This window comes from Carcharhinus amblyrhynchos, chromosome 20 (genome assembly GCF_965287045.1).
Source record: "Carcharhinus amblyrhynchos chromosome 20, sCarAmb.v2.hapA, whole genome shotgun sequence".
Classification (NCBI taxonomy): Eukaryota; Metazoa; Chordata; class Chondrichthyes; order Carcharhiniformes; family Carcharhinidae; genus Carcharhinus; species Carcharhinus amblyrhynchos.
In genome coordinates, this window is record NC_137343.1 from 28,194,327 (window position 1) to 28,207,515 (window position 13,189).

Genomic DNA, 13,189 nt, shown 5'->3' on the forward strand with positions numbered 1-13,189 from the left:
AAAGAACTCAATCTCAACTCTGTTTTATCCTTGCTGTTACTCTAATAAATGGAACTTACTTCCCTCAGGTATCTTTGGATCCACTTCATATGAAAGCTGTTGATCACGTGCTTGCAAAAACACTGAAACCTAAAGTACTTAAGCTGACCAAAGAGGGATGTGTTTCACAGATATCAAAGGAAATTGCCGAGACTGTGCAAAATATACAGTCTTATATTTTGGCAATTACAAATCCTGAATGGGCTACTGCTAGTTCACATCGGGTTGCTCAAGAACTTCCAACAGGTAAATTTGATCGTAGATTTCTGGTGAAATTGATGCAATTGGCTTTTGCGTTCACTATTTTGATTTTAATCTGTGTCACCTAATTAGATAGGCAGGGGCCCTGTACATAAGCCATATGATGTTGAAACCCCCCCCCGCCCCCACTACTGCCTCTGGCAGCTCGTTCCAGTTACTTACCACCCTCTGTGTAGAAAAAAACTACCGCTCTCCCCTCTCACCTTAAACCTATTCCATTATTGAACTACTTGAAAGGAGAAATATTTAATTTTGTAACCTGCAATATATATTTTTGTCATATGGTTAATGACAAGATCTTCAATTTCATTCAGAATTTTTTTCTAAGCTACGCCTTTAACTATCTTTTGCAATATATGGATCAGCGTTCTAGAGATCAGGTTTCAATCAGCTGTCTTGGCAAAAGCACTATGCTCTTTGGTTGCAGGACCCGAGAAGATACAAGCCTTGAAATTCTGTCTACAAATGTCTGAAAACTGGTTAAAATCTACAGCACCAATGGTATGATTGAAATATTACACATGATACCTTTCATTTTATAAACGAAACAAAATTCATGTACATGTTCCTGCAAAATGACTGAAAATTTCATTTTTTTAACAAATAAAAGCAAATCATGGTGTTTGGGGAAGTTGTGTAATTTGAAGGATATCCTTTGGTTAGGGGGGGTTTTTAACACTTCTTGTTGGATGTTGATTCTGATGACATACCGATTCTATGCAATATTACAGAGTACCACAAAATCACATTTTAGAGTTTCCCCTCATTTCACCTTAAGTTAGCAATCACTCAGCAGTTTGTTGGAAAGATGCATCAGATTGTGTAATGTTGAAAAGCTGGGGTTCTCCTTCATGCAAAGGAAATTGACAGCAGATTTGAAAGATATGTAGAAGATTATGACAGGAGACAAAGGAAAGTCATTTCCATTAAAGAGAGTATAGAGACTGGGGGATATGGATTTGGGCAAGAGCTGAAGGGGTTTATATGAGGAAGAACCCTTATGTAGTGAGTGGTAGTAATCTGGAGCTGGCTGCCCTTGTTGGTGGAAGCATAAACAATCAATGATTGCCAAAGGAAGTTGAATGGCATGTGAAGGAAATAAACCCACAAGGCCAAGGGGCTTGAGTAGAGAACGAGGCTGATTAGATTGGCCTGTAGAGAGCCATGTACTAGATGGGTTGATCAGCCAACTCCTGCGCCATAAATTACTCTAAAAGGTTATTTATTAGTGAGAAACAGCATTGTATAATAGTCTGACGTTAGCTTGAACATGTATGTTTATAAACCTTAAAATATTGTTTGAAGAGGTTTAATCTCCCAATATCTATTTTATGGGGACAACTTGCTTTGCTTTCCTAAGCTCTTCTGTTAAGTGTTATTTTGATATTATGTCTGTACTGCACCAGCTCTAACAGTGCTCCAGAGATACTTTTGAGAGGAAGCACAACTGAGATCAGTTATGTATGTATCCAGCTTTTGTGCATTTGGAATAGAAATCGATTTGTTTTTGAATGTCAGCTTGTACAAATAATGGTGCTGATCAGAAATAGCAGAGGTCTGCACTATTTAGGCAAAATGCAATCTGTTAAGAGTTCGTATAATTTTCCTTCAACTCCTGTAGCACTAAGAGCTAAACTTGATGTTGTGATAGTTTGTACATGCCATACATTAGCAACTCTTGCTGTCTTGTATTGCAGATTTGAGAAAATTCTCTGTGTTTATCTTGCTGGTCTACATTGGGCTGAATTTAAGGCGTGTTATAATCATGTTCTACTATGGAGTAAATGTAGTGCTTCCAGCATGAATATATATATTCATTGAGAGCACCATTTGGACAAGAGGGCTTCATTGCTCTAGCCCTAATCCCAGCCTGCAAGCACAGCTTTCTACTGGCTGTGCGGAATTATGCTTCATAATATATAGATAATTATGTGATTCAAACTATAACTGATGAATAGGTTTCTTTTTACTCATTAACTTTTTTTGAAACTGTCAGGAAAAAGCCCATCAAAAAGCAGAGGATTCGATAACTAGGTTACGAGTAGAGTATGAGAATTCAGCCACGGCGAATCTGCTGAGAATCCACAACTTAAACAGCCCTGAATACCTGAAATTAATTAAGCTGCCAGCTAAACTAATTTGCTCATTGTATGAGCACAGCAGCATTGAAGAAAGGTTAAAGCACCCTACTGCCAAAGATTATCCAGGTAAGTTTTTTCTCGCTTGTATATCTATTATTTAAAAATGCTGACATTGTGTTATCATCTGGCCAGCTGAACTATTCAGTGCAGGTTTCCTGATAATTTGCCTTGTTGCAAGAAAACAGATCTATTCCAAAACCAACCTCTCTGTTCATTGTTAATACCCCAGACCCAACATTATTGTGGGAACACCATTACCTGAAGGTTTCATGTTTGAATAAATAATAATACTCTCACTCCCACTGCCTGAATACATCAAATGCCTTAGTGATCCCATTTTAAGAACATATTAAAACAGTATCAAAAGGCAGTGACCACCCAAACCTATTTCCCACAGACTCTACAGGCCTGCACCCATTTAACCTACTGTCTGTATCAAATTTCCTGGTCTCTATCCTACTCAGAGAATTTAAGTGTTATCTATCCAGGAGGGATTCTGAGAGTTGGCTGCTGACCTGCCAGACAATGCTTAAACGCCTGTCCAAATTCAGGAGGCGCCTTCTCTTCCTGCCGCAGGATAGGTCTTGATCACCTATTCACTCCCTGACTTTGATTGCCTCTGGGTTTGGTTCTCTTCTCTTATCACAACCTTAACCTAAGCAGCAGGCTTTACCCAGTAAGTAACATTACCAGAAGTGCTGTAGTTACAGAATATCACCTTTACAAGTTCCCTTAAGGTGACACTGTCAGCATCATGCTCACAACTGATTTTCTTTCTTTGTCTGATCTGGAATGGTCTGAACTATACTCCCTCCCAAAATATTACATTTTAAATCCTTGTGCGCAAGCATCATAAACCTTAAGTATTTGGTGGACAAACACTATAGAGAATAATAAATTGCAGTGAGAATGAATAAACTGAATTTCACTAATCTCCATCATCTTGAAGTGCATAGAAATCTATAGTCTCTTTATATTTAAAACAAATGCAGCAAAATATCAACAGCAATCATTCAGAATCAATTAGATTTCTTTTTCTTTTTTGTTGACTATCTCAATGGCTAAGATGCAATATATTTCGAATCGAAACAGGAAATGGAATCATTTGATTCAGACCTAAAATATTTACTGAGCGGAATTGTCTTTTTTTTTAGATATTCATGCTGCAGCTGCTGATCTAGCAGAAATAAATGGCCGAGATATAAATAAAATCAGATTTACATTGCTGGAGGAGTATTTGTGTCCTCCCATCAAACCAGTTTTGGTAAGTAGTGTGGCTGCTTGTACCGGTGTGATCTTATAGGCAAGCTGCAGCACCTAATGTTCCTGGTTTCTGTGCAGCAATGGGCAATGTTGTAATTAAAGTGGATGATGGTAACTGATTTAATTGTTGTACTGGAATTAAATTGACATCTGCTTGTATTTGATGAAAACCAGTACAAATGCAGAAACTTTGAAACAAAAATATGGCACAAATTTCAATCCGCATCAGAAAATCAGTCAATGGATTAGGTTGAGACGTGACGCTTGGTTCTTGAGCTAAACTTTTGACATTTTTCTAAAGTTGCACGTGCTGTAAATTTCCAGCTTTTCCTGCTCAATATTTGCATATTTTTGTGTAAAGGAGGAGAACCTTAAATGAGTGCTATTTAATGCTGACATTTCATATTACGGAAAAGGGGGTAGGTTACTTGGCATCATCAAACCTGCCTTTCTATATTAATGATGATTGCTTTATCTTTTTAATCCCAAATTTCTTCCTTGTTTATATTCTTTTTAATGTCCATTCTTGTTTCATAACTGAATTGTTTAAGTGAGATAGCTACTTAAGTTTGCATTTATGACGTTCTATGGCATTATGGGGACAGAACAGTGGCACAGTGATTAGCACTGCTGCCTCACAGTGCCAGGGACCCGGTTTTGATTCCCGGCTTGGGTCACTGTCTGTGTAGAGTCTGCATGTTCTCCCCGTGTCTGTGTGGGCTTCCTCCAGGTGTTCCGGTTTCCAAACAGGCCAAACAAGGCGTGCTGGTTAGGTGCATTGGCCATGCTAAGTTCTCGCACATTGTAACCAAACAGGTGCTGGATATGGTGAATAGGGAATCTTCACAGTAACTTCATTGCAGTGTTAATGTAAGTCTACTTGTGACTCTAAGAAATAAAGCTAAAATAAATAAACTTAACGTTCTCTCAACACTGTCACTTTTCCTTGGATTGAAGCACTGTCTTCAAGGTCCATCTGACAACTTCCTTGTTTGATTCTGTTGCATATTTCAAGATGAGACAATTGACTTTTTTTCTTCTGATGATCTTTTAAAATATTCCCATTTTTGTTGACAAATTTTGCAAGTCTTTCTAACAATACACCCTTTTTATATGCGTTTATTTATCTTCTTACTATCTACGGTTTTAAGATTTTGGAACTCTCCCATATCTTTTGTTAGATTAGCTAGTGAGGTTGTTGGATTCTATTCAATACTGATGTTAGTATGGAAATTATTCTTCAGCTTGTTAGTTCTGAAAAAGACACATTATAGGTGCAAATGGAAGCCAAAAGTGGTAAGGAAATTTTGTGCAATTTTAAATAAATATATTGAAGTTGTTTTTCATAAGTTGTCAATAGACCAACAGATGTGCATCTTCTTGTATAGATATTGGCAAGTTCCATAGCTGCCTCTTGCCCTCTTTGGTGGAATTATACTGTTCATTATTCGCATTGTAGCAAAATAATGGAGAAAAAATGTTTAATTTTTAAAAAGCCTCTTTCTTAAAAGTAAAAGTTGATGAGGGATAATTAAAGCAAGGTAGAAATTAAAAAGATGATGAAGTCAAAAATGACTTAAAGCGAATGAACTGGTCACTGTTTCCTTCCTTCCTAGAATATACATGATGTAGATGTGTAAGTGGAAAAATTGTGCTTTGATTCTCGCTTTGGATTGGGTATTAAGCTCTTTTATTTTCATATGCTGTTTGTTACTACTGTAAAAGCAGGGGTGGAAAATTTCTGTAAATGGTAAATTTCAGATATTTGCAATTTGACTCTTTAGTTTCTGATCTTCAAACTGGCTTTTTAAAAATGTGTTGTTTGTTTTAGTGACAGTTCTCTGAGCTAGTAACTGCTGCTTTTGTCCTTCAGACAGCTTTGGAGGTTTCTGGCCCGCTTTTTGAAAATATCAGAACTGATTACAATGCTTTTAAAAGCTGGCAGAAAACCCACAAACTTGCCCAAAAGGTTGGAAGCAACATTGGTGGTTGTAGTGTCAGGTTATAGGTCAGTTATAATAGTCAGATTGAGTTGGTGGAGCTGATATTGAAGAGGACTGTTTGATCAGACTAGTTGCACTCCATACTGGGTACAAGTATGTTGTCACAAGCTTCACCAAATGTGTTACATTAATCACAAGCACAAAATGAAACCTGACAAAAGAAGTGATATACCGTCAGCTCATTCTGGAACATTGGCCTGTGATCCTCAGGTTTAATGTGGCCCTGTTTCTTGCTCCTTTCTGCTGACTGTAGTCTATCTTCCTGCTCATTTTCTTAGAGCTGCACTTCAAAAGGTCCCAAGAGCTCTTCCTTTATATTCTGTAGATACATCTAAAATGTACGGTGAGTGGTCTTCCTGATCTCTCATTGGTTCAGACATTGCATGATCGGCCTCTGATTGGTTTCTTAAGTGAGATGGTCATCTCTCGATATTGTTTCTGTTATCTCTTGACTGGTTCCCTATGCTGTCCGTTATCTGTTGGATGTCCCTCCTAATGTATTTTTTTCCCCATTATTTCATTAGATTAGATTAGGTGGTGTGCTTCAAACTGCTTTTGGTATTTTCTTCTTTGTAATGAGAGAGGCTGTAGGTGTCAATGTGATAATTAACTTCTAGGGCCCTAATTCTAATTGGTTTCAAGTGGGATTTTCATTAAGACTGGTGCTTATCAGGATCTTTTCCTAATGACTTGGTACCTGGAGCAAAGCTAAATATAAACACTGCATACAATCCTGATCTGATTCCGAGATTACAAAGTCACTTCGTACCTAAAATCTGTGGTGCATAACGGCAATCAGTGTTTTAAAACTGAGTAGCAAGCCACATTTATAAAATATAGCAAAACACATGTTCATAAGTAATAAAAGTCAAAAAAACTACTTGGCTACAAAAACTGATTGCAGAATTCAGCTTTTAAACTCAGAGAGCAAAAGAGTACATGCATTTGTTACACATTTTGAAGTAAAGTAACCACAGGTGGGGTTTTCCACCCATGCTCGCCCCAAAACCAGAAAATTCTGCCTGAGGTCAACGAGCCTTTGCATGGTCCGCCCCCACTTGCTACGATTTCTGTGGCAGGCAGGATGGGAAAACTCCCCCTTACATTTAAGGCAGTACACATTAAAACAAAGCTTGGTACTAGCTTACGGTCATGTTGTATTTCTTCATTGTCAGTTAAGAATGTATCAGCGCTGAAGGCTTCTATATTGTAATAGTGTCCTGCATTGATCATAAGTACAGCCTAATATTAGGTTAATAGATTAAAATAACTTTGTTTATCTAATCACTAAATGTGACCAAACTAATTATTAAATGTGGAGTTCCTTTAATTATTTTACTTTCTACCCATGAGCATGGAGGGTAGAGATCTCTCCTGGAACAGTCAGATTTCTAACTAACATTGCTCGTGTATCTTTGCTTCTGCAGGATTTGTGCCATGCTTCTGTTTATGGCTCGTCCTGTGTGCCAAGCATTTTCTTGGCAAGCTTGACCTGACAAAGGTCAGCAGTTTCCTTAACCTCTACATTCTTATTGCTTTACAGCAGAAACTTCCACTTTTAGCAGATTTTTGCATTGACAAATTAACAGTCATGCCCTGCTCTTTGGCTCGTCATAGCTCATAAGTAAATAAGAAACAAAATTCACAAACCTACAGGGAACAACTGTCAGCGAAACTGACAACTTAATTAACCAAAAACAATCAACCACGAAGCTGCCCAAGGCAAAGCAGCAATTTCTGCACTGAGTAGCTGTTGCCTCCTGAAAGTTGGAGAAGGTGGAAACTGACAAGCCGAACAATGATTGGAGGAGCAGCAAGAGTGGGAGAGAGGGAGTCTTTAGTAGGAGGAGTTGGAACATTCCTTCAGCTGGCCCCACTGCTGCCATTTAGGAGACTTTCAGATCAACTGTCACTTTCTTTCATTTTCTTCTCCTTGGCGCTTTGGAGAATATCAAAAAGAAGAGGCCTCTGTCGGTCATGAGCCTGGATCAGACTGGGGGGAACCAGCACTTGGGTTTAGATTATGGTTCTTCATTTATGATATGCTCGTGAAATTGCTGAGGAAATTTCTTATGGCCTCAGTTATTCAGCCTTGCACCAGACTGGATCTAACTTGTCCTGCTCAGGATCCCAGCACTATCCAATAGCCTGGATATGGAAGAGACTGCTCTTCCTAGCCTGCTTGGAACTGAGCCCCTGTGGTCCAAACTCCTTCACAGACTGTGCATGCAGACCCCCTGCAGTGAAATCAGCTGAGGTGGATCTGCAATCACCCACTAACAGGGAAAGTGGCACAACAAGGAGGAAAGTCCAGACAAGAGAGAAATCCAGATTGCAGGTAGAGTAGAAAAGGAGAAGAGGATGTGTGTGGGTCTCGATGGGGAGAATTAGAAGGGAAAGGGTGAGCAGGTGATTCTGGATAGGCTGGGAGAGAGAAGGGCTGAATGAGTGGGGATATAATTGGGAGTTATAACATGAATGAGGGAAAGGATTTGTGAAGAAGGACTGCTGATTGGATTTGATTGTAGGGAAGAGGAGCTGTTGAGTGAATGAGTGAGTGGAGGGGATAGGGCAGAGGAGCTGCTGGATGTGGGGGAATGGGGGGGTTGCTCAGTGAGGCTGGTTGGGAAAATTTGTGGTTGCGCTTGATTAAGTCTGTCACCATGGAATATGGAGAATTAAATTATATAAAATACCATTTTTACAAAATACTTTAAAAATGCAGGTTTTCATATTTATGTGATATATTTTGATCCACAATATGTGAACTTCAATAATAAAAACATAAATGCCAGCTTTTTTGCCCATCCCTAATTGCCCTTGAGAAGATGGTGAGGTAAAATGGGCTCACATTGGAAATAGTTCACAAAGCATCACCGAGTCATTTGCTTCACTTTGCATGCCATTTACATTTTCCAGCAAGGTCATGTTCTTTTGTAAAACAAATGTATCTTGTATTATGTACGTTGAATGCCGAAATGCTGAGGTCACCTTAATGATTTTATACAAATGAATTGATCCACAATCTTGATGGTAATAGAAAATTAACAAAGGGAAAACCAATGTCCCTAATTTAAGTCTAATAATTCCACCCATTGGAAGTTGCCTAAAAGTATTTGCATTTAATTTTTGATCACAAATATTGCAATTGCATAATTCCTATTGCAACAAAATAAATCAGACCTTGTTTTCTTCAGCCACTAACTTTAAGACTTCTTTAGCTTCAGCCACACTCAGCCATGCAACTAATAAATTAGTTTCAGGATCATAGTTTTTAACTACAGATGGATGCATTCATCTTTTGTTAATTACATCAGCGTGAAATAACTTTCATTTTATGTTAATGAGAGATCTCTTTCAATTTTAGGATCTTAAATCACAGGACAACTTTACTAACATGCAAGAAGATGTAGCACTGATGAGGTGAGTTCATTCTGTTCATGCTAATGTGTATGTATAATGTTGTGACCAAGTTCATACATTTTAGATACAGTAATGTGCAACTTTTAGATTTAATGTTTCCATTTTTGTGGTTGCTTAAAACTGACTTTGCGGTAAGTACAATGACTAATAATCTATGTAGGTTATTTCCTCAAAGTTGTTTATTTTTTTCAAGACCGATTTCATGCACAGCCAGCTGTTTGAGCAATATGAATCTTGTTTTTTTGTGAAACATCTCAGTCCCTGGTTAGCATACGAAAAATACTTGGTAGGAAAGAAAGTAACTGCACCATTCTTAAGCTAAATGATAACACCAATGTCAATAATAAAGAACAGATCACCTCCACAGGATTCCTTTATATCTTCCTTCACCTCCAAGAGATTACTTGAGTCCATATGAACAGTCTCAAAACGAACCTTGTACAGGTTTATCTTTGAAAAGTCAAATGTAAAAATTAACTATTTTGGAAGATAAAAGGTATTTTGTGCATAGACTTTAAAACACAGGAAGAGGCCATTCTGCCCAACTGGCCTATACTGACATTTATGTGCAAGGCAGTGTATATGATTTGATCAAATCACTTGTAGATGTCAATGCATTATTATTTCATAGCACTTTTTTTCTAATTTTGTACATGCTGCTTTTGTGACTTAAGTACAATATATTAAAAAAAGAGTTCCCTTCACCATTATTCTGAAGATATTTAGCTTCTACTGGAGTTTATTGTGTCATAACATTGTACAGCACCGAAGAAGTTATTTGGACCATTGTGTCAATTCTACCTCTTTGAGACAGATATCTAATTAGTCCTGCTCCTTGCACTGACCCCATACTCCAGCACTTAATCATTTTCCTTTTGAAGTTGCCATTGAATCTATTTCTATTACTTTTCTCATCAATGCTTTTCAGAAATATGTGAGTGTCATTTGTCTGCTGCCATCTCACTTGAGTAGCAATTCTTTATTGTCTGAGATTAGCTGGAGTCTTGGCAGGCATTTGATTTGGAGAGGGTGATTGCAGCATTAGTTGCATCTAATTCTGTCCTCTCGCCACAGCCGTGCATGTAGTACCTGAACATATTCAAGAGCAAGCTCACTAGTTTATTTTGTCCTTTCTAATTCACTGCCTTAACCAAGTGTGCACATAGAGAAGCTAAAACATTTACAGTGTCCTGTAGCTCTTCTATCAAAGTTGTGGTGAATAAGCAAATGAAATTTTGCAGACATTCATGCCATTGTACTTTAAAATTAAACTAATGGCACATTACAGACAAAGCCTTACTTGTGTATTCTGAAATGGGAATAATGAGTACTAACATCATGCATTACAAATGTTGTCCAGTAGAATGCCACCTAGCCACCAGTGTGACTATGGTGATATCATTTTAGCCTCCTGTTCTAATTTTAGTAGACAATACCGTGCATGTATACCCACAAGATACAGGCTGCACATGTATATTTACTTAACAATCATCTAACATCATTCAGCAGTAAAACTCCATTAAAGATGCTCACTCTGCTATGCATCTTGTCTTTTTATCAACAATCTCAGGTTATAACAACAATCTCACCTGATATACACCATGTGAATAGATCTGTTAAGATCACACACACAACAATGATATTTCATTACTCTTTTACTACTAACCAGAAATGCAATTACTTGCAGCTAAATTCCAACCTGAATTACTCACTTCTGGGTGATAGTATTGAATAACACTGTATTTTTATTTCAGGTTTCTAGCAAGTGTATTACTTCACTTTTGCGATAGTGCATGTTGAGTAAATGGATTCAATTAAGAAATTATTTTTGCCTCTAATAGCAACAAGTATTCATTTTCAAATGTTTTTCATCATGTTTGGTTTTCTTACGTTGAAGCTGTGATATTTCTTTTATATTTGCTTTTTTGCAGAGTTATTTACCTTCTTCAAATATACCCAGTTGATTACTGTGCAAAATTACTTTTTACCGTTGCAACAGGATCATCTTCTGTATGTAAATCTTTTCCAGCATATATAACTTTCATTAGTATTGTATTTCATGATGTATGAGCTCTATATGCTAACCTGATTGAAACTTAATAAGCTTAAAAACAAAAGGCCAATGGCAAAAGTAAATATTTTGTAAATATTAAGATACTATATTTGGCATGAGAAAGTATGCTGTTTTGAATGATTTATACAGCAATGAGGGACCAATTCCACTGAGAGAATAAACATAACAACTAACAGGAAGAAAAAGGTATGTTTGGAAGGGGGAAATGCCCAAGAAATTCCAGGTCTCCCTGGTGGTACAGTATATTGGTACAATGAATGGTTATTTGTAGTTCCAGACCATGTGACTTTTCTATCATCATGGATCAGAAAACACAAGTAAGAAAAGGAAAACTAGCATTAAAATGTTTTTTGTAATCAAAAATAATCGCTAAATATGAGCGAGTGGAAGAAAAGTAATAAATGAACATGAAAAATAAATATGGGCATCTACCTAGGTAGACTGGAAACTATGCAAGGCACTAATTAGACCGCACCTGCAATACTGTGAACAGTTTAGTCCCCTTGGTTAAGGGAAGAAATACTGGCATTGGAGGCAATCCAGAGAAATTTCACTAGATTGATCCCAGGTATGGAGGGATATCCTTACGAGGGTAGGTTTGGCCTGTTTTCATTGGAGTTTAAAAGAATGAGGCAACTGTACTGAGACAAATAGGATTCTCAAGGGGCTTGACTGAGTAGTGGTGAGAGGATGTTTCCCATTTTGGGAGAGGCTAGTACCAGAGGGCATAATCTCAGAGTAAGAGTCACTCATTTCAGATCGAGTTGAGGAAGAATTTTGAGTAATGAATCTGTGGAATTCTTCACCGGAGAGGGTTGTAGAGGCTGGGTTGTTAAATATGCTCAAGGCTGAGATGAACAGAATTTTTATCAGTAGGAGAATCAAGGATTATGGGGGTAAGATGGGAAAGTGGAGTTGAGGATTATTATATCAGTCAGTCATGATCTCATTGACTAATGAAGTAGATGCGATGGACTGACTGCTTATTACTAATTGTCTTATGGAATGTTGGATCATAAGATGATTAGAATCTTCTTTCTTTTTGCTAAAAGTAATGTTTAATTTGAACTTTTATTATTTTGTTGTCTTGCTTTCTTTCCCTGTGATGCTGCATTCTATGGATGCGATGAAAAGAATATGCTGGTTGATAACTTGTGGACAATCTTAGGCATTGATGGTCTGGTCTATTGAAACATAAATGGCTTTGTTGATTTTGTACTGCTATCAGATCTTATACTTGATGTCATTTAATGATTGGCAAATTTATACATGAGTACTAATCCCACATTTCTGATTTTTCTAGCCTTTTGGTGGTGCCCAGCTGTCATTTTCCCATAGGAACCGAGCTTTGCAGTGCCTCCTTCATATAGCAGACAGTGAAACTATAGCAAACATCAGTCAGCAATCGGTTGAGCAAGTCAAGTATGTTAAAGTTGTACTGTTTGCTAATAAATCTTGTGATTTCTAAACCAAGCATTCCTTTGTAAAAAAAATTTGGTGGAAATGTATTTCCAAGTTGCTTTCTAGTAAGTATGCAGTATTAATCTCCCCCTCCAGTGTCAGAGCCATCCAGTTCTAATATGTTAAGTGGCTGGTGTTAACAAAGCAAAAATGATTTAAGTGAAAATGGAATAGAAAATTTTTATTTTTTTCCCCAGCCCTGGGTATTTAGCTTTGTAAATATGCTATCTGTGGTGGTATTGAACAATATAGATCAACAAGGTCCTAAGTTTAATCCTAACTGGGTCTTTGCAAATTTCAGTAATCAGCCAGGATAGTTCTAGGGCATTATAAGTAGCTTCTGAACCTTCAGAATGAGGGATGGAGGAAGAAAAAGCAATGGTGTCCCAGGACTGTCAAACCACATCAACTGGGTATATTCAAGCAAGGACAAGAACAGGCTTAGTGGTGGTGGTCCCTGGGATTGAATAACTGGCTGTCAATGTCCAGGCTGTCACGTGAACAGTGGTCAGTTGACCACAGTG

The 13,189-nt window shown here is 37.6% G+C and overlaps 1 protein-coding gene across 1 annotated transcript in view; it reads left to right on the forward strand.

Annotated features, from left to right (window-relative positions):
• kntc1 (kinetochore associated 1) overlaps positions 1–13,189 on the forward strand; it is a 125,107-nt gene that overhangs the window by 90,253 nt on the left and 21,665 nt on the right. The window contains exons 48-54 of the mRNA XM_080208349.1: positions 69–285; positions 728–801; positions 2,297–2,507; positions 3,596–3,705; positions 9,075–9,130; positions 11,062–11,140; positions 12,508–12,626. Coding sequence (XP_080064475.1) covers positions 69–285; positions 728–801; positions 2,297–2,507; positions 3,596–3,705; positions 9,075–9,130; positions 11,062–11,140; positions 12,508–12,626 — 866 coding nt within the window. The remainder of the gene's footprint in view (positions 1–68; positions 286–727; positions 802–2,296; positions 2,508–3,595; positions 3,706–9,074; positions 9,131–11,061; positions 11,141–12,507; positions 12,627–13,189) is intronic.